We start from the raw sequence: 27,464 nt of genomic DNA, 5'->3' as shown, positions 1-27,464 counted from the left end.
TAATACTCACCACATTATAATCTTTTTGTAAGGCTACGGAAATAATGCATGTGAAGCTCTTTGAACACTCAGATGTGCTGTAGAAATTCCCAGTTGGTGGTAATAACAATTATCATCGTCATCGTCGTCGTCGTCATCATCTTAGTGTGCACTTTGCCCCATCAATTCAATTTGCAGAATAGTGGCTACAATATTAAGATATTTTTGTGACACTCTAGTACTGTGAACCAACTCTGATTTGCTGTATAGTAAATAATTGCCTTGCAACTTGATCCTAAAAGTATTACTTGGAAGTGAACAGCCCTGGTTATGTAACATGCTATATAATATATGGAATTGATAGCACCAGCTGCCCATTCCAAGTTCCTCTTTCATCCCTATTCATGAAAACTGCTCTCTTGGCAACAAACATTGCTGCAATTCTGTAAGAAGTTTTTATCAGGGCTTGATTAACCTGTCATAACAGCTGATCCTATGCATGGTTGGGTGTGTTTAAGCCCTCGATTTCAGTGTTTTTGATTGTGCCTAACTCAGCATAGGATTGAGCTCTAGTTAAACTACAGAGTAGATCATTAGCCCCTTTGGTACATAATTATCCAGTCTGATGAAGGCAGTGTGCCAGCCTTTCGATCAACTTCATTTACCTATGTTGCAAACATCCGGTTGGCTCTGGGAAACTGGGAGAGGAAGGAAAATAATTGTTAGTACTATTCCATAAACCTTTGCTTAAGAAATCATGGGGGTTTCATAGCACTTCTTATCCTTCTGCGGGCATGCTTTCTCATGCTTCTGCAAGCTCTTATACAAGCAGAACACTGTATTTAGATTTATTTTCACTTTTCTCATGCAATGCTGTCGTGCAAAGTGTAAAACAGCCCTTCTCAGTGGAAGATGCATGCGGAGGCACACCTTTGGATCAAGCCCCTTGTTAGGATTGCTATTTTATTACATTTTGGAAATAAATAATTGGTGTCTGGGATGATTTCTTCTTGAAAGCATTCTAATATTCTATTACATTTGGGGGTTTGTTTTTTTGCTTTACATTTAATGTATATCCTTGAAGCAGCATTTATTAAAATATATTTTTCTGTTGTCTCAATGTCACATCTAGTTTGGCCCTTACATTAATTGTGTGAATGCAGTTAATGTGCAAGTATTCTCAGTGGTGCAGCTAGATAATTTTAGACTCTGGACTTTATTTCTATTTATTCCATTTCTATACCACCCGATAGCCGAAGCATTCTGGGCGGTTCACATAAGATTTAATGGTCTTATTGTGGGCAGGGGGCTTTAGATGGCCGTGTGTATTGTTTCCGTTGTGGAGCACACAACCAACAGTTCTCTTTTTTTACCTCCCACCATTCCATGCTCTGCAACTACCTCTACATTCCTGATACGTTAAAGCAAACAAGCAAGAAACTGCCAACTTTGACAAGAAGATAGTGAAGAAGAAATACTCTGAACATGTCCATTTTCACATTTTAAACTCAAATCATGACTACGGGAATAAAATATACTTTGTTTTTGCTGCCCTTATGCTCAACACATTTACTTGGGAATAAATATTGTTTCATTGTAGAAAGCAATATATTTTGTAAAAAGTAAAAATAGTGAAATGAGCATTCGTACCCATGTGCATGACTGGCCGGCCATCATGTGACTATAACGTACTTTTACAAATAAGAAGAAAGGATGCTGCAGTGAGCAATGTCAGCCCTGGTGGGTGTTGGCACACCCATGGTGACTCAAGTGCTGATGGTGGGACTGAGTGGCTGCTGCTCCCATCACCTGCCACTCTCTGGGTTGTCTTTTGGGAGTTCCCTGGGCTGTGTGGCCCTGGAGTTTTGCCCCAAAGTCCATCTTAGCTGCATCACTGAGTATTATGTAAAATAGCAACTGGGGGTAGAGGGTCTAGCAGGATCAGCTAGATCAGGGGCTGCTGTGATACCAAGAAAATCTCCCTTCCTCAGCTGTTGTTTGTACCAGGAGAGAAGCTGATGCAAATAGCAGCTTTGGGGCACAATGCCGAGACCACTGCCATGGGGAAAGGGTTTAACTCTTCCTCTCCCCTCCCTACTCCCCCACTAGCTGCTATTTACATAATGAAGGTGAGCATAAATTGCATCCATGAACTTAATGCCATGTCTGGTTTGACTCTAAAATGCAGCACAATATTTAGTTTATTATTCCAATACTGTTAAAATGGTTGAAAAAGCTTAATTTCCAGGCTACTCAATGCTTTGAATTTTTGGTTAAGAAAGCAGTACTTTTCATTTTTGGATTTTATGGTTCCCCCCGATCCCTTCCAAGACTTATTTCAGTTTCGAATTATAAGAAAGACTCTTTTGTGTTTTACAGTATTTTGGAAGTTTGCTTGTGATATTCTGTATTGAGCTGGCCTGTGGCGTTTGGACCTATGAGCAGGAAATCACGGTGAGTGTGGGGCTGAGGATGTGCACCCTGTTCAAATCATTAAATATCTATTTAAAGATTCTGTTTAAATATCTAATTCTGACCCCAAGCCCTTCCTTCTAATTTATGCTGCCATCATAAACATGGAAACAAGCCTTATGAAAATAAATAGAATTTTTAGAATCCTCTTGATTTGATACGATTTTTACTATTTAGGATCATGGGAATTAGAAATGTGTTCAAAGTTTGAATGTAATCTCCTTTGAATTGTTCTCAGTTTTATTGTTTCTGCTATATTTTCTAAAAACATAAAACCAAAAAGAATGGGTAGTATCCAGTGTTAGTCAAACTTAAATCTCAATTATATCAATGGGTCTACTCTAAGGAGGGCTAATATTGGATACAACCCTGTGTGTGTAAACTGCATTTATTGCAGTATCTCCCCCCCTCCCCCGCAATGCTTCATTTCCTCTGTGGGGAGTCTCTGTTCTGCATCATATGACCCGGTACTAGCCCAGCTCTGGGTAACTTTAGCTATGCTTGAGTTTTGTTGGAACTAATGAAACAAGGTAGCTTTGAATGACCAAAGTTCTGTTGGTTTCAAAAACGGGATGTACAGCACCATCCTATATATGTCTACTCAGAAGTAAGTCCTGTTGTGTTTAGTGGAGCTTACTCCTAGGGAAGTGTGCATAGGACTGCAGCTGTGCATAGCAATCCTGTGCGTGCTTACTCAAACATAGGTCCCACTGCATCTAATGGATCTTACTCTCTAGTCTGTTTTTAGGATTGCTTTCTTAGTCACAGCTGGATCTGGGCCATAACCCATTGAAGGAGAAGAGGGGCTAGACACCTTACAGCTGTCCTCTCTTCTGGTTCTTCCCCCAACCTGATGGTTCCTGGCAGCCTTACCAGTCTGCCCTTGGGTCTGGTGGTGCTGCTGCTGAATGCCAGGTCGGCCCAAAATAAGACCTCCCTCATCCATGATTTGATTGTGGATGAGGGGGCTGACCTGGCATGCATTACTGAGACCTGGGTGGGGGAACTGGGAGGGGTCACTCTCTCCCAGCTGTGCCCTCCTGGGTACTCGGTGCAGCACCAACACCGACTTGAGGGTCGGGGAGGGGGGGTTGCCGTGGTCTATAGGAATTCAATCTCCCTCTCCAGGCTTCCTGCTCATTCGAGTGCAGATCTTGAGTGTTTGTACCTTGTGTTGGGTACCCGGGACAGATTAGGGATTCTGTTGGTGTACCGCCCACCCCGCTGCCCATCAGACTCCCTGCCTGAGCTGACGGAGGTGGTCTCGGACTTGGTGTTGAGGACCCCCAGGATGATGGTCCTGGGGGATCTCAACTTCCATGCCGAGGCCGCTGTATCCGGGGCAGCTCAGGACTTCATGGCCGCCATGACAACCATGGGGCTGTCCCAACATGTCATCGGCCCAACACATATAAAAGGACACACACTTGATCTGGTTTTCTCGACTGGGCAGGAGGATGGTGATCTGAAAGTGGAGGAATTAACATCTGTCCCTTTGTCATGGTCAGATCACTTCCTGCTGAGGTTTAGACTTCTGGCGGCCTTTCCCCTCTGCAAGGGTGGGGGACCTATTAAAATGGTCCGCCCCCGGAGATTAATGGATTCCAATGGATTCCAGAGGGCTCTGGGGGATTTTCCTGCTGGTATGGCTGGTGCTCCTGTCGAAGCCCAGGTCGCTCTGTGGAATGCAGAGATGATTTGGGCGGTTGACACGATCGCGCCCAAGCGCCCTCTCCCTCTGAGCAGAGCCCAGCCAGCTCCTTGGTATACACCTGAGCTGAGGGCAATGAAGCAAGAGGGGAGACGGCTAGAACGCAGGTGGAGGAAAACTCGTGCTGAGTCTGACCGAACACAGGTAAGAGCCCACTATCGAGCCTACTCTGTGGCGGTGAGGGTGGCAAAGAGGCAGTTCTTTTCCACCAGCATTGCATCTTCTCAGTGTCGTCCAGCGGAGCTTTTCCGAGTGGTTCGCGGCCTGTTACATTCTGGGTTAGGGAGAGAGACGGTGGAACCCTCGGTAGCACGCTGTGACGAGTTTGCACGGCACTTTGAGGATAAAGTCGCTCAGATTCGTCATGAATTGGACACCACCATTAATGCAGTTCCATTGGTAGAGGCGTTCAGAGCACCGTCTGGTCCAGTTTTATTGGATGAGTTTCAGTTACTGAGGCCTGAGGATGCGGACAAGGTGCTTGGCCAAGTCCGATCGACCACTTGTGTGCTTGACCCTTGCCCTTCATGGCTTATTAAATCAAACAAGGAGGGGTTGTCCGGCTGGGTCCAGGAGGTTGTAAATTCCTCCTTGAGAGAGGGAGTGGTGCCTGCTGCTTTAAAAGAGGCAGTAATTAGATCACTCCTGAAAAAGCCTAACCTGGACCCAGAGGATGTTAACAATTATAGGCCAGTGGCCAATACCCCCTTCCTGGGCAAGGTGCTTGAGCGGGTGGTTGTAGGACAGCTCCAGGCACTCTTGAATGAAACGGATTATCTAGATCCATTTCAATCGGGCTTCAGGCCTGGTTTTGGAACGGAAACTGCCTTGGTCGCCCTGTGGGATGACCTCTGCCGGGAGAGGGACAGGGGGAGTGCGACCCTGTTGATTCTCCTGGACCTCTCAGCGGCTTTCGATACCATCGACCATGGTATCCTTCTGGATAGGTTGTCTGGGTTGGGAGTTGGAGGCACTGCACTACAGTGGTTCCGCTCCTACTTGGATGGCCGATTCCAGAAGGTGGTGCTGAGGGATTGCTGCTCTGTGCCATGGCAATTGTGCCATGGGGTTCCACAGGGCTCTATTTTATCCCCCATGCTGTTTAACATCTACATGAAACCGCTGGGGGAGGTTATCCGGAGGTGTGGGCTGAGGTGCCATCAATATACGGATGACACCCAGCTCTACTTCTCTTTTTCATCAAAACCAGGTGAGGCAGTGGCTGTTCTGAACCACTGCCTGGGCACGGTAATGGACTGGATGAGGTCTAATAAACTGAAACTCAATCCAGACAAGACGGAGGTACTGTTAGTGGGTGGTTCGTCTGCCCGGCTAGGTGATATTCAACCTGTACTGGAGGGGGTTGCACTCCCCCTAAAGGATCAGGTTCGTAGTTTGGGGGCCCTCTTGGATCCAGAACTGTCACTTGAGGCACAGGTGAACTCAGTGGCACGGAGCACTTTTTATCAGCTTAGGCTGGTATACCAACTACGCCCTTATCTGGACAGAGATAGCCTAGCTAAAGTTATCCATGCTCTGATAACTTCTCGTCTGGATTACTGCAATGCGTTATACGTGGGGCTTCCTTTGAAAACGGTCCGGAAACTTCAGCTGGTCCAAAATAGGGCAGCAAGATTGTTAACAGGGACTGGCCTGCGAGCTCATATTACGCCAGTACTTTTCCAGCTGCACTGGCTGCCAGTCCATTTCCGGGCCCGATTCAAAGTGCTGGTGTTAACATTCAAAGCCCTTAACGGCTTGGGGCCAGGTTACCTGAAGGATCGCCTCCTCCCATATGTGCCTGCCCGGACCTTAAGGTCATCATCAGAGGCCCTTCTCCATGAGCCCCTGCCAAAGGAAGTGAGGCGGGTGGCTACTAGGAGGAGGGCTTTTTCTGCTGTGGCACCCCGGCTCTGGAATGAGCTCCCTAGTGAGGTTTGCCTGGCGCCTACATTGTACTCCTTTCGGCGCCAGGTGAAGACCTTTTTATTTTCCCAGGCATTTTAGCTTTCTAAATTTTTATCTTTGCTGTTTTAAATCTGTATTTTAAACTCCTGTACTGCTGCTAGGTTTTATTGTGGTTGTATTGTTATATTGTGGTTTTAATGTTCTATATATTTTAAATTGTTTTATTGTGTGTTGTTTGGTTTTAGTTTTTGTGAACCGCCCAGAGAGCTTCGGCTATTGGGCGGTATAGAAATAAATAAATAAATAAATAAATAAACCCATTCCAACAGTTAGGTAACATGTGCTGGAAAGTCTAGCAGCTGCCTCTTAAACGCTTGTCTTCTGTGTAAAACACATATATCAGCTCTAAACTCACAACTATTTGTAAGAGCTTCTTCCTTCAGGTGGCATCCCTATCCTTTCCCTTTCAAGCTAGAGATGTAATTCTTGCATAGGAAAATAGGTTAATCACTGAGGAGAAAACAAGCAGGTAAGTTATTCCATGAGTAGTTAAATTTTCCCATCTTATTTTCCATTTGGTACATATTTATGAAGAGAGTGACAAGAGTTTTCCACAGAGCTGCCAAGATATAACCAAGGCAGTGGCCTTTTCAACAGTAGCAAGTGTATTAGACATTATGTTGCTGTGTTGCTGTTGTTTTCTTTTTTTTTCTTTTTTAAAAAAGAGAGTTGATTTGGTGTCTGTACAGCACTGGGACCCAAGGAATTTCTTGCAGAAGTTCAGTCTGAAATTGCATGCTAACAGTTTTCATCAAAATTCATTCCCTTGCTGTACAGATTCCAATGAGAGGCTACTATTCCAAATATAACTAGAGTTAAAAATATTACGTTGTTGAAATGTCAAAATAAAAATGGAAGTGTAACTATATGTGCCTCATTCGCCCCGTGAGTACTGCTGGCCTCTCTTGGGAGTTTTGGTGAGGAAAAGCTTTCCAGAGCTCAATAATAACCCTTCTTGGTAGGAGGTGAATGAGGAATGGTCTCAAAAGGGAAGTGTTCACAGTGAATAGGCAGTGCCAGCTACAGGTTTTGGGGGTCTGTTGGGGCAAGATTTCCCCCATGGGCTCCCCTCTCTGGCTGGGCCCACGTCTTCCTCGCACAGCTGCCACTGCCTTTCCACGTCCTTCCCTCCACACAACCATGCAGAGGGAGACTGCAAGGCCAGTAGAGGACGGGGCTGCTCTGTTGACTCACCTGCTTGCATGTTTGGAGAGTGCCAGTGAACAGGCAGAGACCGCAAGAGGAAGAGCGGCAGGACCGGGGGCTGCGAGGTTTGGCGGTGGGCACCCTGAAGAGATCTAGGCCTTGGCAGGTGCCTGATGAGGCTGGCCCTGTGCATAGGTCACGTTGTTCCTCTTTCATGTGTGTGTGTGTGCGTGCGCGGGGGTGGGGGGCAGTGATCACCAGAATCAAAATTCCTGTCCTCTTCGTTCTGGCATCCACGCTGTTGTGATGAACTGTCAGCAGCTGACAGTGACTGAGTTTGCACAATGCGGCACGGTTAAAAAGCCACGGTAGCTTGTTAACCCCGCCACGCATGCCAACCAGATTTCCCTAATGACTCTCACTGGCATGGCTTACCATGTCATCTGAACCCAGGCGGCATGGCTTGTTTGAGGGGGCAGTAACCCTCAAACAACCCATGGGTTGTGGTTTTGGTTGAGAGTATTGCAACCGTTATTTAACGGTTGCAATACTCTCAACAATCCAGTGAAGTAGATTTGGCAGAGAAATAATGACTTACTCAAGGCTCCATCAGTCATTCATTCATTACATTTCTATACTGTCCAGTAGCCAAAGCTCTGTAGGTGGTTTACAAAGATTAAAACCCTGAAAATGCAACATAAATCATAATATAAAAGTATTCACATACAAAAATATAAAACAATTTTGCACTATCAACAATAAAAAACTGTAGACCCATTAAAAATCTCATCATGTGCTGTCAAATTCCTGGGAATAGAGGAAAGACTTAAGCTGGCACTGGAAAAATGACAATGCTGGTGCCCAGCGGATCACACTGTAGAGAGCATTCCAAAATTGGGAGGACCACCACCAAGGAGGCCCTCTTCCTTATTGCTGTCCTCCGAACCTCTCTCAGAGGAGGCACTTGGACAAGGGCGTGATGAAGTTCATAGTGTATGGGTAGGGTCTTACTCGGAGAGGTGCTCTGTCAGCTGTTGTTGTCCCGAACCGCATAAGGCTTACAGGTCAAAACCATCACCTCCAGTTGGGCTCAGAAGTGTACAGGCAGCCAGTGCAAGTGGGCTAGAAGGATGTTATATGTTTAGATCTTCTGATCCCCACTGTCAATCTGGCTGCTGCATTTTACACAAGTTGACGCTTCCACACCATCTTCAAAGGCAGCCCCACATAGAATGCATTGCAGTAATCTAAGCTGCAGGTTACTGGAGTGCAGACTATTGAAGCCAGATTATCCCTGTCCAGAGAGGGGTGTAGCTGGGCCATCAACCAAAGCTGGTAGAAGGTACTCCATGCTACTGAGGCCACCCGAGCCTGAAGTGACCATGATGACTCCAGGAAAATACCCAAGCTACAACCCTGCTCCTTCAGGGGGAGTGCGGCCCCATCCAGGACAGGTTGAGCACCCTCCTTCCAATATCCAGTAAAGCTTCATGCCTGAGCTGGGATGTGAATCCAAGCTTTCCAGTGTTCTGCTCATTATACACCACTGGCTTGGGGTAAAGGAATTGCCAGAGAAACGATCAAGTATAGTAAATGTGGACTCGCCAAAAAAGATCCACACTTGTATATTTTACTTGTGTCTTTTTTTGTAATATCCTTCCCCTTTTTAAAAACTATGGATTAAATACAGCATTATTTTGATCTTTAAACATTGCTTTTAATTATTTTAATTGCTCTATATGCAGATGTTTTAATGGGTTGAATCCAGACTTAGGCATACTTGGAGTTGACTCATGGCAAACTTGCCCCATTGATTTAAATGCCTCTACTGTAAATATGACTGCATCTGGATCCACCCAGATATATTTAAAATTATTCTTATGGGAAGCTCCTTCCATTCACAGGATGAAAACTTAAGATTCAAGCTTTCCCACTGTTTTTTCATTACTCTGCCCCCACCCGCCTTTAATGTGTTTTCAATTAGGGCAAATCCACACTACCTTTTTATCCTGGCACTGCAACATCTCACTGACGTGCACATCACACAAGGTGCTCCCCACCCCATTGTCCTGCTTCTGTTGATCACATTTTCAGTGATTGCGGTTTCCGTGTACTGTAAAGTCATGTCTGTTGCGGTTTCCGTGTACTATAAAGTCATGTCTGTTCCAATCTACTGGCATTATCACTTTTACCTGTGGGAGTGGCTTTAAAGCTTCAGAACCTGTTTTGCAACATTGCCCCCCACCTTCTTTCCTGCCAGGCCCCCCTCCCAAGTGCTCCTTCTCCTATTCCCTGCTTTTTCCTTGAAAGGAATTTGATGGGATTTGCAAGCAGGAAATCTATGATTTTCAGTGTGGGGTATATTTCACTATGTAACTCCACAACTGCACAGCTGTGAGCAACACACAATTTATTTATAAATTAGTCAGCTGCAAAGGTGTGCATGGCCAGACTTGGAAAAAGAAGCCAGAAATGGCACCATGACATCCCCAGCTTCTCCCCCCCCCCCCGCCCCGCTGGTCCTTGCACACACATACTTCCTCCTCCTCCTCCTTTTGTTCCCCGCTCTTTCCTCATAAGGATTTCAATGGGATTTGAAAATCCATAATATTTTCACTGCACACCTACACCGGTGCACAGCTGTGAGCAGCCATACAATTTATTTTCAACCCTGCATTCCTGCAAAGGTGCTCATCATACTAAAAAAAAATCAAACTAAAATGACAACCTTCCCTCCCATTTCATCCCAGATTGCAGCACTATACTATGGTTTGTGGCAGGTGCCCACACTATAAAGATAAATGTGTGATACAACATGCATGACCTATCAAACCACTCCTACTTCTCCCGCAATTGCAATACTGTACACTGGTGTGTGGTGCTTGACTGCATTATAAGCGTGGCAGAAACTGCACTAGGCTCATTAATGCACAGGTTCAGAACCGTTTCAGTCGAAGGGTTGAGTTCCATTTCAAAGAAGCTTTCAGGAGTCATATTCCAGTGGTGGGCAGGGCCAAAGGCAAAAGGAGAGGAGAGGCATTTCAACCTTTTAAAATGGGGTGGGGCAGGGGGAAACTGCACAAAAATCTGGTGAACCGTCCAGTGACTTGTAGTCGGAGAAAAGAGGGTGGGGCCAAGAGAAGTGGACATGGCTATTTGGGGAACCCTGGAGGGCTATATTGGGACCCCAGGATGCCATATTGGGACCCCAGGAGGCCAGATTTCATTCCCAGGTCTGAGGTTCTTCACCCTTGCATTGACATGTACCCCAGAGCTTTAATTATGTTTTTTAAAAAAATTGCCAGCACAGTGGTGCCACACCAACAAAAGAGTGTCTTCTTAGCTCCTGCCTACATTGTTGGGGTTTGTTTGTTTTGGAATTTTTGAAAACTTTATTTTAAACTTCAGTTTAAATTTAAAATGAATTTTTAAAAAAAATAGCTTTGCAATTTTACCATGATTGTGGCAGATGTATGCTACACATAATTCACATGTACTTATTTTTGTTTCCTTCTATTCAAACATCAATCATAGTTTTAAGGGAAATGTTCAGTTCTTCTAGTGGTTGTGGTTTTCCATTTTAGGATTTCAAGTGAAGCCGATTTAAATTTGAGGTAATGTCTTGTGATATTTGTCTCCATAAACTCTGTCAAACTACAGTTTCCAACATTTTTCTTTCTTCCTGCTTGATGTGCACACATCTGTTCAGCATCGGTGTGTGATTGCTTTACAGTTCTTACCCTGTTCTGTTCTGTTTGTTAATACATATATATGCTTTGGACAACTTTTCTTCTTCTTCTTTGCTTTTGGCATTTCCAGCTTTTTTAATAGTTGTGCTGTGTGTAGCTTACCTGTCTTAATTATCTCCATCTAATGTACAAAGGTAAGCTTCCCTGTTTTTCTTTGACAAACTAGTTTAAAAACATTTGCTTAGGCTTCAGTCCTAGGCAGTTACCTGGGACTGACTTGAACACAGTGGGACTTACTTCTGAGTGAGCATTCATATGGTTGTGTTGCATGTCGTTGTAGAAACATTCACGATTTCCCCCCCTTCAGATTTCATTTTTCCATACCTCTGCTTTGGACTATCATTAATGTCTGGTGGCTTAATTTCAGTTGAACGTTGACTCCCTTCCTCCATCACTAGTTTTGTTTACTAGGGCTGTGTACCACTCAGCCCAAAGCCCGAGTTCTGAGCCGAAGGGGGTGCTTCAGGCTGCTTCTGAGGCGAGGCAGAGGGAGCATGAAGTGGCATGAAGCAGGTCGGGTTGCTCCAAAGCGCTTTGGTGGCATTTTGGAGCAATCCGGAAGCCTGCCCGCACTGCCGCCACCCAGCCCAAGCTCCTTACCTGGGCCCTTGGGACGCATGCCGGCAATCTTCCTGTTCTGGGGAATCACCATTTTAAAAATGGTGACTTCCTGTATTTCTGAAAATAGATCCTGTGCAAATGGTGCAGGATCTATTTATGGAAATACAGGGAGTTGCCATTTTAGAAACAGTAACTCCCTGGAACAGGAAGAAGGCTGCCGGTGTGCGTCCTGAAGGCGCAGGCGGTGGCTGCGGTGGTGATTCCCTGGAACAGGAAGACACCTGCTGGTCCACATTCCAAGGGCCCAGGTAAGGAGCTGGGGGCTCACAAAGCGGGTTGCCCCCTTCTGAAGCAGCCCAAGGTGAATCTGAGGGTTCACAGCCCTACTGTTTACACAACTGGTACATACAATGATGGTGTATTTTGAGGGAGTGGCGGAATCAGGGTAGCGTCAGCTGGCCCTGCTCCTTGGGCATTAAATGGATCTTAGGAATGGATTGTATGTTTGTACAAACTATTTGTGGATAGGCTTGTCCCCACAATTGGAACACCTGTTTTGTTTTCTCGTTTGTTTGCAGAGTCTTAGATTGTGTTGCGCATTCTTCGTGAATATGGTACCCTCCAAATGTTTTGGGCTACAATACCCATCAGCACCAGGTAGCATGGTCAATGGTCAGGAATGATAGGAGTCGTAGTCCAGAATATCTGGAGGGCACCACATTGGGGAAGACTGGTATCAGGTCTACTGAACACAGAGGTGGTTGCGATCCTGCCCTTCTCAAGGTATTCACTGTACATGCTATATGCTTTATGTTTGCTTTTTGGAGAGGTATCCAAGTCTATGCCTGGCTTATTTATTTATTTTATTTAATACATCTGTGTCCTGCCTTTCTTCCATTATCAAATTTAAGGTTGCATACATGGGGTTCCCAGGTAGTCTCCTATCCAGGCATTGGCCAGACCTTCTGACCAGGCACTTACCACACCTTCAATAAAGTAGCTTCATCATGTGTTCTCAGATCATAAATGATCACACACTCCACTCTTTCTCCTGAAAGAGAGCTGTTGCTTAGTGAGAGCAAACCAGGGTCAAACTGTGGTTTCAGTTCCTGGTTATTTCTGGACCCTAGTTTAAACAAATCACCATTCCCTAAGTTCATATGTCAATCCCCTCCTGGCACATGAATGAGAAGGGCAGAGGGGAGTGCACAACTCTGGGGCTTGTTGTGGCTCATTTTCATAGCAAGAAACTATGGATTCCCATTAGGTTTGAACCAAACCAATCTCGTTGATTAGGAGATAAAGTGAGATAATGTCTAACCCAGGAACAGGTATTCCGTCATTCACAATTGTTGCTACTTATAGCAGTGCTTTAAAGTCATTACTATGAAAAACATTTTTCCCAGTACTATCTGTGCAATGTGGAGCATCTCTCAGGAGCTTGGGCTCCTGAAACAGTGAACCTTAGTAACAAATTGGGCAAAGACTAGGGATGTACAGATTTTGTTAAATCCATTCCATCTGTCTTTTGTGGATTGTCAGGCAGCTTTTGCTGCATCATTCTGGTCCGAAGGGATAAGATTTTTTTTTTTAGGGATGTACAAGAATTACTTTCCTGTTTGCAAAGGCACATTTGTGCAAATGCACATTAGTGTAAGTGCGCACTTGCACTAATGCACATTAGTGCAAATTCGCCTCCAAAGTTAAAAAGCACTGGTCTGCAAATCCACACGACTCAGAAAAAGCCAATTCACTACTGAATCCGCAGGTTGGATTCATAGAAATCTGAACTCATTTATATCCGTTGTGGATTTTTCTGACATCCCGAGCAAAGATCAATCTGTGTTGTGTCCCATTTGGACTTCAACCTTGCATGAAGCTATGAGAATGCCTAAAGTGGTGTCAGATCTCCATTAGTGCAGGTGTTTATGCATCCTTGCCAAAAAATTTATAATTTGACCCCCCTTTGGCATATGTCTAATGTGAGAACATTTGTATCCATTGTCTGATTTCTAACTTACAATAGTTTCTCACAATCAGAAGTGTTTCTTATGTGTTTAACATCTTCCATATATAAGATTGAAAAACCATGAGCTGGCTCTTCGCTTTCTTGAAGCAAACCATTAGGCCTGGAAGTTATTAGAAGAATTATAATAAACATAATTTTAAAACCCAGACTGCTTGTTGAGTGTACTTGATTAGGAATCAGTGAAATCATACACATTTATTTTCGTTCTTGGACCTCCAAATGCACCCCTCAGAATTAAACCGTCTTCCCAGATATATTATAAAGTGCGATGAAAGATACATGCTTTATCTTTAGACTAGATGTGGGGAACTGATTTGGTTCTGCAGGGTGCATCTGGCAATGTGGGAATTCCGTGAAATGTTCATGATCTCATTACACAATTTGCATAACAGCTGAAATCAAGAATGCCAGCCTACAAATGTGAAAATCTTTCTCCTATTAAATACCAACATTTGTGAGGTGTTGCCTAAGACTCCAAGCAGTAGTCGTTCGGGTGTTCTGTAGATGACCAGACATTTACTGAGATCTCAATTTACACGTAAGATTGAGATTTTAATTGCATTGCTTAGATGGGGAAGTTAGTTTAAGCGCCTCTTGTTCCAGGTTCATGTAGGTTAATCTTTACAAAGACTGGAAGAATTCTAGCAAGAGAGCTGAACTGGCCAATTAACTCCTTCTGCAGCTGTGGCTGAATATCCTCAGGTGACACAGCAGATAGTGCTGCCTGCATTTAATGGTAGTTTCCAGTTTCCTCCGTAATTGTCACTTAACATTTGACTCGATGTCATGGTGTGATATTTCATTTTCAGGATACAATCAACATAAATGAGAAGTGTGACTGTGTCCCAAGTTTACCAATTTAGTATAGCAACCAACCATGGGATAAATGAACCGTCTTCTTCTGTTTCTATTTCCTAATGTGCAAAATCATAAGGTGGTGCAAAATTAAAAGATGGACTTACAGAATATCACACACACGCACATCCTTTCTGACCAAAGCTCTCTCTCATTTACAAATTTCTGTCTACGAGTATGAAAAATATAAACAGGGTGAGTTCACATAATATAATATTTCCGTGAAAGTTACAGGTATCACTTCTCAACAAGAATGATCGAAATTTCAGTAAAACTAGCTTTTGCCTGATTGTTGATATATCATTGCCAGATCTGGTTATTGTCTTTTTTCTTTTCTTTTGGGGATACTTTTTGCATTTTGTGATTGTGTTTGTGTACTTTATCATTTGCATTTAGCTTTGTAACTGGATGTTTTTATCTGTCTTCATTTCTGTAAGTCACTTTGGTTCCATCTTTTATGCATAAAATTGAGCTTTAAATTATTAAACTAACTAAACGCAGGCAAAGATGCTCAGCAGGCTGAAAGGTGATGAGGCCATGAGGATGATGTTTATGGATAGATGGTGCTGCAGAATAAATCTACAGACATTGGTTGAATAGAGTGAAATACAAAGCAAGTCACTTTTTGCATTTCTGATGGTAAGGGTTTTTAAAAATCCCACTACAATAAGTGGTATTATTTAATATTGAATTGATGCCAGCAGTATTCGAAGTACTAGAAATTGTAGAATCCTGAGCACCTTGTTACCTCATCTTGGTTTATTTTATTCTTAACATCCTTGCACTCTTTTGCTTTCATTTGTGTTCTTTGAAAGTCTGGATAAGTCTGGAAAAGTTGCACCCAAAATGAGACAGTAGAATTGTATGGGCTGGAGTGTTTTGGTACATGTGGAAATCTAGAGTTCAAATGAACCTGTGGCTATGAAGCTCATTAGGTGTCCTTGGAGAATGCATTATCAGCATTCTACTTACCTCACAAGTTTGTTGTGAAGTACAAACAGTACTGAGTTCCTTGGAGTAAAGAGATGATATGAAGGTATAAATAAATATTATCAGAATAACTGTAGTCCAAATATTACACTGACGATTGGCTGCTATGATTGTGGCCTGGAAGGATTCTTTCCCCTCCCTCCCTTTCTCCCCGCTGCCCATAGACCTCAAGTAGGAGTCTTACTCTTTGCAACCCACATAATGACTCCCATGCTTGTTTGAACCATTTGAGTTGCTCTTTTTTCCTTTGATGCTAAATCTGTTGTTTGTCCTGGGGGTACATCTGACCATATGTTGTATGCTTGCTTTTGTTGTCCGTTTGTGTTGCATTATAATTTGGGTAATACACTGGAATGGGTAAAATCATTAGGCATGGATTTGCCCCTTCTTGAAGGGGGAAGTGGTCTAGATGAATGCCAGGTCTTTCCCAACTTTATCGCAGGAACATAGGAAGCTTCCTTACATTGAATCGGAGCACTGGTCCACCTAGCTCTGCATTGTCTACATCAGGGGTGGGAAATCTTTTTTCTGCTGAGGAACTCATTCTCTTCGGGTTTATCTATTGGTGACTGTATGTCAGTGGCAGATGGGGTGAAAACCTGGGGCCACAGCCAACGTGGTGGGGGCACCCCTCACTCTGCCACCCTCTTTCTTTCTCTTTCACTGCCATCCCTCCTTTCTCCTTCCTTCTCGCTCTCTCTGACACCCCTCCCCCCTCTCTCCCTGTGCCACCCCACCTTTCTCTCTCACTCTTCAACCCCTTTATTATTCCCTGCCCAGCAGGCTGCCATGGTAGAAACAGATCACTCTTGGTAGAGGTCTGAACTGATTGCTTATAGAGGGCTTTTGAAATGTAGCCAGTTGCCCACACCTAACTTAGAAGAAAAGGGATGGAGAGTGATGAGCTATGTTTGGTGAAGAGCTTGGAAGCCAGAACTCATATGCTTTATTGGTGGAGAGGGATGTCCTGTGAGTTACAATGGAAAAGATGGGGGCCTAGGTTTAGGGCTCCAGGAATCTCTTTGATAGGAATGGTATGTAGTAAGTTAGAGAAGAGGATACTGAGAGCTTAAGGATATCTGGATTCCTGAAGCATATCTGGAAAGCTGGGCAGCAGCTTTCCATGGTTTCAGACTGGAGTCTATCTCAGCCCTACCTGGAGAAAGTAAGGGTTCCGAACCTGGGACCTTTTGCAAGTAAAGCATATGCTCTTTCCCTGAGATACAGCCCTTCAGTTCCATAATTCTATATGAAATTGGTTCTTTCTGAAGAGAAACTGTTTTGTAAGAGTCAGTTGTGAAGTAATTTTTCCAGGATGGTTCAAATGTTTTTGTTGGGTGCACGCATCAGTTCCTTGATAGATTATTCTGAGCATGGATTCTTGGATACTTCCTATTCTAGATAACTCCTTTCAATGAAATGTTTTAAATGCATGCACTTGTGGGCATCGCTTCAGAGACATCACAAAATATTACATCTAAGCAGGTTCTGTGTCAATGATCAGTTAAATTCTTGCAACAAACTGTTGCTGTAAACTTTAGGAAAGGCTCAGATTTCTCTCTTTGACTAAGGTTTTGATGATCTCCTCTTAACTGAATACGGAATTCAACGGTACTGCAAGAAAGAGGAGCAATTGCCATTACCATGAATTTGAGGATTGATTAAAATGGAACCAAGAATCCAAGATTGTGTGAAGACAGTATCAATTTAACAGTGGATCCCATAGTATTGTTGTTTTTGTTTGAAAAAGTATTGCGAAGTACTTCTTCACAGAGTTCATAGTTATACTGTGGAATTTGCTACCACAAGATGTAGCAATGGCTGCCAACTTGGACAGCTTTAAAGGTGGATTAATTAAATTCCTACAGATAAAGGCTATCAATGGCTACTAGTCAGGATGACTATATATTACCTCCAGTATCAGAGGCAGTATGCTGGGGAACATGACTGTGAGAGTACTGTTGCACACGTGTCGTTCATTAATTCATTCCATTTATTTGTACCCCACCTTTCCCTCCAGAAGGAAGCTCACAGCAGCTAACACGGTGCAAACACAGTGCAATAATTTCAAATGACAAACGGTGTGAAAAATTATCCAACCATAAGAGTGTTACAATGAACCTATAAATAAACTTCCAGTTCAATACTCATGAAAACACCAATTCAGTTAATGCAAAATTCATAAATCAGTAAGGAAGGGGATAATAAAATACAAGCCATATTTTAGCCAAATGTATAACATTTATTTCCCTACTTCAGCAGCCAACACACCAGCCATGTGGACCTACCATTAAAGAAGACAAGGCTAACCTAGAGCCTGCAGAAGTCAAGAGAAGAACTAGGGAAAGCCAGTTAATTCAGTAAGAGTCACCATAACCTGAAACCCCCTCAGGCATCTGGTTGGCCACTCTGGGAACAGAATGTTTTATATATTTATTTAAAATTATATTTAGGCCAGCTGGGTTAGATAGGCCTTTGGTCTGATCCAGTATGGCTGTTCTTATGTGTTGGAAACCTTCATTAAGGGATTAAGGTGAAGTTTCAGTCACACCATCTCTTTTCACAATAGGGTTCAGCATGTTTTACATGATAAACTTCTGCTATGTCATAGTTGCTTGGTTTATGAGAAGCTATTATCACCAGTCAGCTATTGCAGAATGTTTTTTCCTGTTAGCTCACTGCCTAATAAGGAGAGGCAGGGCAAGGATGAAGGATGATAAAACCCATTATAATGGCTTCATCATAACAACCTGGAGATACTAGCAGTTTATCACACAGAGAACTGGAAGGGAAATCACTTAAATAATTGCATCAGTATCTCTTCTTCTTCACTCCTCCCGCCCCCAGGGTACCCAGCCAAATAAGAAAAAGCCAAAAGGCATAAGAATTGTATTGCTATTAATGTGAATGCAGCAATACAGAATTGAACATTACGGATGATATGAACGGATTTGATAGTTAGTTTGGTGCACAATAAAGCAGAAACGGAATCGGTCTTAACTCAGAGGAGTGTTATGTTGAAGGAAGCAAAATTGTGCTTAACATTGTTACTCATACAGTGATTGGGGTCATGCTCTATGCCATGAGAAAGCAAGCTGTACATCTAAAAATAGTCTTATTTTTTGGAAATGACATTGGAAAGGAAATACTTTCTCAGCACCCACCAAACATACGTTGCAAGCGCAAAAATAATATGCAGTGCAAGTATTGCTGTTACTAGTGCAAAAAAGGTATTATTTCCTTTATCAATAAATAGTAATTATTAATGGACTTCACATTTTGAGATTGCTGAAAGTTTGTTTTATAGGTTTGGGTGTTCTTTGATTAAGTCTTTTGGAAGAAAAATAAATACAACTGCTAAATGTTCTGTTTTAATGCCAAAATTGTAAATGTGATTAGAGCAGAAATGTGGGTTTCCCCCCTGCAATAAAGCATCCAACTTAGTCCATATTCATAGAATCACAGAACAGTAGGGTTGGAAGGGGCCTATAAGACCATCGAGGCTTATGAACTGGAAACCTTTTTTTCCTTGTGGAAACCCTTTTTCCTCAGCATTCTCAAGAGCCCAGAGAGCTTTGGAAACTGCCTAGGGAGCTTTGACTATTGGGTTGTTGTATGTAATAAATAAAATACAACTAAAATAAGGAAGTAGCCATGAAAAGGAAATAAAAATCAGTGTATAAAAAACAGGCAGCAAGGTTGCAGTCTTATCACTTAAGAACATAAGAAGAGCCATGCTGGATCAGACAAAGGGTCCATCTGGTCCAGCATTCTGTTCACACAGTGGCCAACCAGCTGTCGAGCAGGAGCCCACAAGCAGGACATGAGCACAACAGCACCCCCCCCCCCATGTTCCCCAGCAACTGGTGTACATAGGCTCACTGCCTCTGGTACTGGAGGTAGCACATAGCCATCAAGACTAGTAGCCATTGATAACCTTTTCTTCCAGGAATTTATCTAACCATCTTTTAGAGCCATCCAAATTGGTGACCATCACTATATCCTGTGGTAGCGAATTCCATAGTTTAACTATGCACTGTGTGAAGAAGTACTTCCTCTTATCTGTCCTGAATCTCCCACCAATCAGATCCATAGGATGACCACGGGTTCTAGTATTTTGAGAAAGGGAGAACAATCTTTTCCTATCCACATTCTCCACACCGTGTATAATTTTGTAGACCTCTAAGGCCTTCCATACTGCATGAATGGGAATGGGAAATTCTACCTAATGGCAACTATTCCACCTCAGAAATGTCCTCAGAATTGGCCCTAAGGTACAGGGCAGTACTGACTAGCAATTTTGGTAGGTTTCTAGTCAATTTCTACTAATTCTTCTATTAATGCCTTCCAGTTGTTTTCTGTATGTGTATGTGTGTGCCAATATTTTTGTCTTTTTCCTCAGGTCCCTGTGCAGTGGTCAGATATGGTCACTTTAAAAGCCAGAATGACCAATTATGGTTTACCTAGGTATCAGTGGCTTACTCATGCTTGGAATTTTTTTCAGAGAGAGGTAAGCGGGCAAATACCTGTGATACAACTGTGTCTATGAAATAAACAATATTCAGTATTTTGTATCTGACCTGGTTAAGCTAGTCTGGAAATTTTTGTTATGATATGTCCCATTTAAAAAGCAGCAACACCCTGAAATTGAAAACACAATAGGCCAAGACTGATAATTTGTGACCAACTCAAATGAATCAATATATAGAAATGAAGAATTACTCTCCCTCTCTTCCCTGGCCACTCATGATCACCAATAACTCCAAAGACATGTTCTTGTTGAAAATAACAGTCATATTAGATTTTGATAAATTAAGCTGAGGACAAACAGCAAGTGAGGGCAAGCATTGTGCCCTGATTATGAAATTTCCTGAGTCATCTGGCTGGCCACAGTCAGAAATAAAGAACTGGGTCAGATGGACCCAGGGTTTGACCTATGGTGGCAGTTTTAATGTTCATAAATAAAACAGATAAGCTTTCCCCATAAGCAGGAACAAATAATTTAATTTGTACCTGGTGGAATCTTCTTATATTGTCCTGAGAGGTTTGAATTCAAAATTGCATAAGCTTAAATGTTCAAAATTAGGCCTGAGTGGAAAGTTCAGGAATGTATAGTGTCAGAAGAGTTAGAAAGAGCTTGAAATAATATTTCCAGACAATTGCAAGTATTGTTCCATGGACTTCTGTCCTGTACAGTGGCCAGTTTTTATTTCTTGTATGCAACTGATGGTGAGAACAGCACTGGCTTGTATATTTTTGGTCCCTAGCTGAGGGAGAAACACAGAGCTGTTTTTTAAAAGAATGAACTATTATATGGCAAATGTATGGAAGTGCACAAGGTAAAAGCCATTAATTCCAGATATATGTTCATGTGCAGGAAAAGAACACTTTAAATGCCTGTCATTCTCTTGCCCTGGTTGAAATCTGAAATCTATCATAGTTGCACAGATTTCCTGTTTATTTAAATGTTTCCTGGCTGCATTTGATAAGTCTGTATTTGTCTGAGAAAGAATGACGTAGTAAGAATATAGAATTAACAAGTTTCAAGTTGTGTTCCTTTAAAGCCACTCAAATGCTAGAAGGAACACAGTAGCTTTTTTGAAGACAGACCTGAAAGAATTCCAACTTGCTTAGCCTGAAAAAAATAATGTCTCTTATTACCTTGCACTCTGGTGTGTTGATATAAAGATGGAGTCACTAATGCCTGAATTCAGAAAGCCCAAGTTCTGAAATAGCTATGGAGGGTGTTTGTAGGAAGCTGCTGTCATCAGCAGTAATTGAGGCTTTGTCCCTGGATTTTCTGCTTTCATTGGAGATAAAAAAAAGTGCAGCCCACAGAGGGATAAGAAGAAATGTGCAGTATTTTACGCAAATGTTCAGGAAGAAGTTAACATGCTTCTGTCTTCCAGTGCTTCTAACCCAGGCTTCCTGACCTGGTGCTCTCCAGATGTGTTGGACTACAACTCCCAGCATTGACTGGAGGATGCTTGAAGTTGCTGTCCAATAAATCTGGAGGGCACCAGGTGGGATGGCTGACAAGCTGTATTGCTTGTACTGACCAATGAAGAGAGAAGAGGGTGGGATTTCTATACTTCCTTCCTTGGAGGGTAGGAATGTATGTGTAATCTCTCTTTCACACACGCACGCACACATAAAGACAGAAGAGCAAATGGCATTACAAAGGACTTCCAATGGCCAAGCAAGATATAAGTACATTCCATTACTATGCAGAACACAAATGTAAATCAGATCAATTTGATATAATTCATATAAGTCTTAGAAGTCAGTCGTAAGTCTTTCACAGAGACGTAGGCCAAACCTCACAGTCTATATGTAGAAAATAAATAGACACAATTCAGACATTACTACTCAGAAACTGGAGGCGGGGGAGGGATTTCAGTTTCTATATAGGCTTGAAAGTTGCTATATTGCAACAAAATAAATCAGGATCCAGAGGGAGATTCCAGCGTGAAGCTATTTAGTTGGAATTGATGTATCTAGATTTATCAGACTTGGGCTCCATAGGAACTCACTGCAGAAAGTAGTTGTCCCTCTTAAGGTATTGAAGTACATTATTTATTTTGCATTGCAGTTTATTTTCAGTTAGGAATGGGTCATACTCTGTTTGGATTTTTTTTTTAACTTTCTACTGGATCTTGTTTGCAGCTGACTTGGCATAGAAATGGGACATACCTATCTTTCACTTTGTGCTAACATTCCCAAGACCCTTCTGATTATATGTTAGTGTGTGATATGTATACATTTGCAAATTGCATCTGACAAAGTCAGCTCTGGCCCATAAAAGCTTATGCCACAATAAATCTGTTAGTCTTTAAGGTGACACCAGACTTGGCTTTGTTGCTTCACTAGACCAATATTTCTGCCCTTCTGGGATATGTCATTACATATTCAGTGGTATGCAGGCACTCATCATTACAGTACCCATAGCCATGCCCACAAGGAGAGTTCAAAATTCCAGGCAGCTGTGTTGATCCGTATCAGCAAACCAGTTCTAGGAGTTTTCATCTCCAGCGGGAGCAGGTCTTTTGTAAAGCAAAGGAGTTTTAATTGCCTATTCATTACCAAGTCACCCCAAAATTCTTTACGTTGCAACAGGGAACCATCTATTGTTGCTTGGAAAATTCACCCCCCCCCCCCCGTCTCAGCTACTGTGAGGATTGCAGCTAAGCTCAGAGGGAAGTCTGGGGTGTGTTGCAGCTGGTGTCAGCATCCCTGCTAATCAGAAAGTGCCAGTGCTGCGTCCTTGTGAGCCCTGGCTCCACTACACCACTGTATACACTTTAAAACTCTTAGCTTCTGTCATGAGGGCTAGAAACCTGTTGTTGTTTTTAAATAAGAAAGAAAGATGAGATTCTCAAGATGCAAAATAACCTTGGCCTGATTATTGGCCCCAGAAGTGACTGCTTATTGATAGATATTTCCTGCTGTAAGTTTTTGTTTAAAATAAGCCAAAACCCTAGCTACACTCCTGTGCCAAATATGCAAATTCTAACTTTTGATATAGGAATACTTGTGAAATGTATCCCTGACCAGAGGCAATCTTTTAGGAGGCTTAATTAGAAAAGCTGTCTTACTATTATAGGACGATAACTAATTTAGTGTGTTTCCCATTTTGAACGTTATGCTAACTATTTTTGACCGCGTATGGCTCAGCTATTGAATGTCTTCGGAGCCACCCTCATTGGATGCCCTAATGAGTGCCTATCCTTTTATTTTGCTGAAAGCACATAATTTTAGTTTGGAAGGGATTTAGTTTTAAATTACTGAGATCCTTTCTTGGCAGTGTTCTTATGTGGAGATCTCTGATTTCCTAATATCAACTCCAGTTGTTAAAAAGATGAGTCATGAGGAAAAGGCCTGGGCCTGAACTGAGGAAGATAGTGTTAATGACTGCAAATCACAAAACTCTGGGATGCATCTAACTTGGACTTTCCTGAAGTTTATGGGATAACTGGGACATGTCCAGAGTAAGTGATTTATGCATTTTAGCCGAGATGGAAGAACGACAGGCAGAAGGATTGGCTTGTGTTTGGCCTGAAGAGCATGCCAGACTTAATCTCTAGGATAGGGAGAAGCCATGTGCATTCAGCAGTATGAGGATTCAAAAGAATACTGGCCTCTGGGTGAGTGCTGGGTGGAAAAGAAACTTGGATTTGTACTTAGCATTTCTTGCCCACTGAGCATCACATGGGCACTCACTATTTTGCAGTTTAAATGCTGTGGAGTGGTGTACTTCACTGACTGGCTGGAAATGACTGAAATGGACTGGCCCCCCGATTCCTGTTGTGTAAGAGAATTCCCAGGATGCTCCAGGCAGGCACACCATGAGGATTTGAGTGACCTTTACCAGGAGGTAAGGAAGTAATCAACAAGTTGCTCCTAAGGTTTGGAGAGGTACGCTGTGGTTGTGGTGGTGTATTCCCACATATGTCTTCTGTGCATAATGATGGGGGAGAAAAGAGGTGGTGGTGGAGACTTCCTTGACTCCCTTTTTTGTGTTGGAAATGGCCTCCTTCCTCACCAAAGGCAGTCACCCCCCCTGTGTTGTAGTGCCCACCTAAGAAGAGCCTGCTGGATCACAGCAAAGGCCAATCGGTTCAGCAAACATCCTGTTTCCTACGTTGGCCAGCTAGATGGCCCTGGGAAGCCCACAAACAGGACATGAGGGCAATACCCTTCTCCTACTGTTGTTCCCCAGCAGCTGCTCTTCAGAGGTGCATTGCCTTCTGAATGCAGAGATAGCGTGTAGCCATCATGACCACTAGCCACTGGTTGTTATACCCTTCGTGAGTGTGAAAATTCATGGGTTCCTGCACGTGGCGACTGACCCATTCCTTCACACACAACTGACACAGAGCTGGCCTCCCTACGAAATAAATAGCAAGCCCACCGAGGGCAGAAACAGTGTGTGCATGTGTGTTTTTGAATTCCTTTTGCTGGCAGCAAATTGCTGGACAGGGCATTAATCTGCAAAGCCCGCTGTTCTAACTTGCCTTCCTCCACACATTTGCATCTTTTAAAGACTGTTGTAACACTCCAGCTTTTCGTTTGTGCATTTTGATAAGAACATGCTCTATAAAAATCATTGCAGTTTTCATTACCTTTCCCCTCGCTTCTGTCACCTGGAGAACTGAAGTAGGAACCTTTTAACGTCACAGCTATTAGTGAATACTTATAGGAGATGCAACGAATGGTTCTATTCCCACTTGCCTCCAAGGGGTTGTATCTAGTGTTAGTCCACTTAGAGTAGACCCATTGAAATGAATGGGAGTTAACATTGGCTGACAAGCTGTATCAAAGGTAGAGCATGTCGCCATTTGAATGTCCACCTCTAGGGACTTGTAGCTTTTTTACTCAAATCCATGTGCTTTTATATTGAAGAAGAAGAAAGAGGAAGCTATCTTAATCATTTTGGGAGCTCTTAAAACTCTGTGTCAGTATTTGGAGCTTTGGAACACTTTTCAAAGTCTCCAGTGAGTTGGCTGGTCAACACATCCTGGCTTCTTATTGACTTCAGTTGAACATAACATTTGGTAATATAAAAAGGGCTCATAGGAAAGTGGGGAAAAGAGCCTTAACTTAAAAGAAAAAGCTGTTTTATGACTAGGCAACTGAAATTTTGTTAATTTATATTATGCTTAGGCCGGCTTTAAGGGTGGGACCCTTCAGCTTAGGGTACAAATAAAGCTGCCGAACTAGATGTTCTGCCTAGCATGCATAGTGGAGCTTTGCGTGCTAGTTTTCTTTACCTCTTTGCAAGCGCGTGTGGCCCATTCCTGTTGGGACTGCAGCACTCAGGAGGGGGATTAAACCTTCCACCGCACTCATTTATTTAATGAAATTCCACCCCAATCCCCCATGGGGCAGGGAGTAAAACAAAGGAAACAGTGCTAAGTGACTGCAATGGAAAGAGGTTGAATTTTGCGAAAAAACGAGTGTGTGTGTGGTGGTGGTGGTGGAGGAGGTTTAACCCCTGTCTTCTGAAGCACTATGGTCCTAATCTGAATCGAGGCCACCCACGCTTACACGGGGGTAAAAAAGACTAACATGCATTGCTCCAGCATGCTGATGAGAGCCAACAGCAGTGCATCATCCCAGCAAGGACGCAGGCAGGACGGCTGGCTGTGACACTGTGCTGGTGTTGGTCCCTGTTGTTGTGCCGCTGTGACTGATCTAAGAGGTCATGATGGAGATGGGAAGATCAGAGTGGGAGAGCAGGAGCACTGCCTAATGGGGCTGGAGTCCATTCCTGGGGCCAGGCCCCACTGGTCCCAGCCTGGATATGGCCCTGTTTGGCACTGATCATTTTCAAATACAGTTGACCATTTTCATCTTTCTCTTGCTCCACAGGGTTGTGGTAAAAAGATGTACACTTTCCTGAGAGGAACTAAACAACTGCAGGTGCTTCGATTTCTAGGGATCTCCATTGGGGTGACCCAGATTCTGGCTATGATCCTCACAATTACTTTGCTATGGGCCCTGTATTATGACCGACGAGATCCAGGCACAGATCAAATGCTGTCCCTGAAGAGTGACACTACACAGCACCTGTCCTGCCACTCGGTGGAGCTGCTCAAACCCAGCTTGACAAGGATCTTCAAGCACACGCCCATGGCAAACAGTTTTAACACACACTTTGAAATGGAGGAACTGTAGGATGACCTGCCACTCTGAGAATTGTACATTGGAATATGGCAATCTTTCAGGTTTCTGAGTGCACTCAGAATTCAGCTGTATATGAGAAATGAAAATGGATAATGAATGAAGATGCTCTTAAGGAAGGAACGTGAATCTGGGTTCTGGCCTTTTCTTTCGTAAAACTGTTGCAGTTCTAAGGTTCTAATGATAGTTTTAATACTAAAAATGCTGAGAGCAAATAAGCTCTTGAGTGTTCATGAAGAGAAAGAAAGAAAGAAAGAAAGAAAGAAAGAAAGATATATATATATATATATATATATATATATATATATATATGCTGACTGGCAAAACAGTACTCATAACCTTTTAAAATAAGCATTTGAAAAAAACATTCAGGGTATGACTTCTGGGCTCTCTGATTCTATCTGAACTTTTAACTTTTATAACAAGTCTGATAGACTGAGGATAGGCAACTTCAGCACTGAAAGCCTTACTCAAGGGCCACAGCTAATCAGTATTTTTCATTTATATGTAATTTAAGTAATTTTCATATCATTTTGAAGAAATAGTAGTTGGCAAGCCTCAGCTGTTGAATGTGTTGCAGTATGATATGCTTCTCCGCAATTATTAATTGCAGCTGAGAAAACCTTAAAGTCAGTCCTTTTTAAAACTTGCCTCCTTGTTTCTGAGCTTTTAGAAACAATTGTTCCATTTTCAAATTAATCAGCCTAACCATGAGGGCTAGAACCTTGAAAGTTTAGGCTTTCTCAGGATTTAGAAAGAACACACATGAGCCCCTGATCAGATATGTTAGTGTCGCATGTGAAAATAATTATTCACAGCAGCACTGTTGTCATGGATCAGTTGATGTGCAATTCAGTGGAATCCATGTGTGTGTTAGTTTATCTGTGCAGTCGCATCACATGCAAATCCACCCATGCAGGATTTGCCCTTTCATGTTAATGCATTGCAACATCCAGGAGAGGAGAGGAACATTTTTTTTTCCTGAACACGCACAAAGTCTCATAACCCATAGGCAAGCTAATTGTTGTTTCGAGGCAACGGGGCACAACATTTGCTTTGGGAAACCAACCCCTCTACTCAGTCATTGTGGAAATTGCCTCTCAAAGATCAGAGATATGTTTGTATATATTAAAGTGTGTGTATGTATAGTAGAATTGAAATCCATATGAAAGTTTGGTTTTGAAAATTTTAATTTTTGTAAAAAGAGGGTTTTTTTAGCAGCACTTTTATTTAGCTGTTTTTAAGAAAATGCCTGTTGTTTTTAAATTACTTTTTAATTTTCAAATTAAATTATGTGGACTAAAGAGAAATTTTAAATACT

The 27,464-nt window shown here is 42.7% G+C and overlaps 1 protein-coding gene across 2 annotated transcripts in view; it reads left to right on the top strand.

Annotated features, from left to right (window-relative positions):
- TSPAN12 (tetraspanin 12) overlaps positions 1–26,383 on the top strand; it is a 126,031-nt gene extending 99,648 nt beyond the window's left edge. For both annotated transcript variants that reach the window (XM_084810853.1, XM_084810854.1), the window contains 4 exons: positions 2,359–2,433; positions 19,863–19,970; positions 23,691–23,834; positions 25,832–26,383. In XM_084810853.1, coding sequence (XP_084666979.1) covers positions 2,359–2,433; positions 19,863–19,970; positions 23,691–23,834; positions 25,832–26,137 — 633 coding nt within the window. In that variant the 3' untranslated portion in view covers positions 26,138–26,383. The remainder of the gene's footprint in view (positions 1–2,358; positions 2,434–19,862; positions 19,971–23,690; positions 23,835–25,831) is intronic.
- The last annotated feature ends 1,081 nt before the right edge of the window (positions 26,384–27,464 follow it).

This window comes from Heloderma suspectum, chromosome 7 (assembly GCF_057233095.1).
Source record: "Heloderma suspectum isolate Gila_16-S chromosome 7, 16-S_ref, whole genome shotgun sequence".
NCBI lineage: Eukaryota > Metazoa > Chordata > Lepidosauria > Squamata > Helodermatidae > Heloderma > Heloderma suspectum.
The sequence above is the reverse complement of the archived record's forward strand: the minus strand, read 5'-3'. Positions and strand labels throughout refer to the sequence as shown.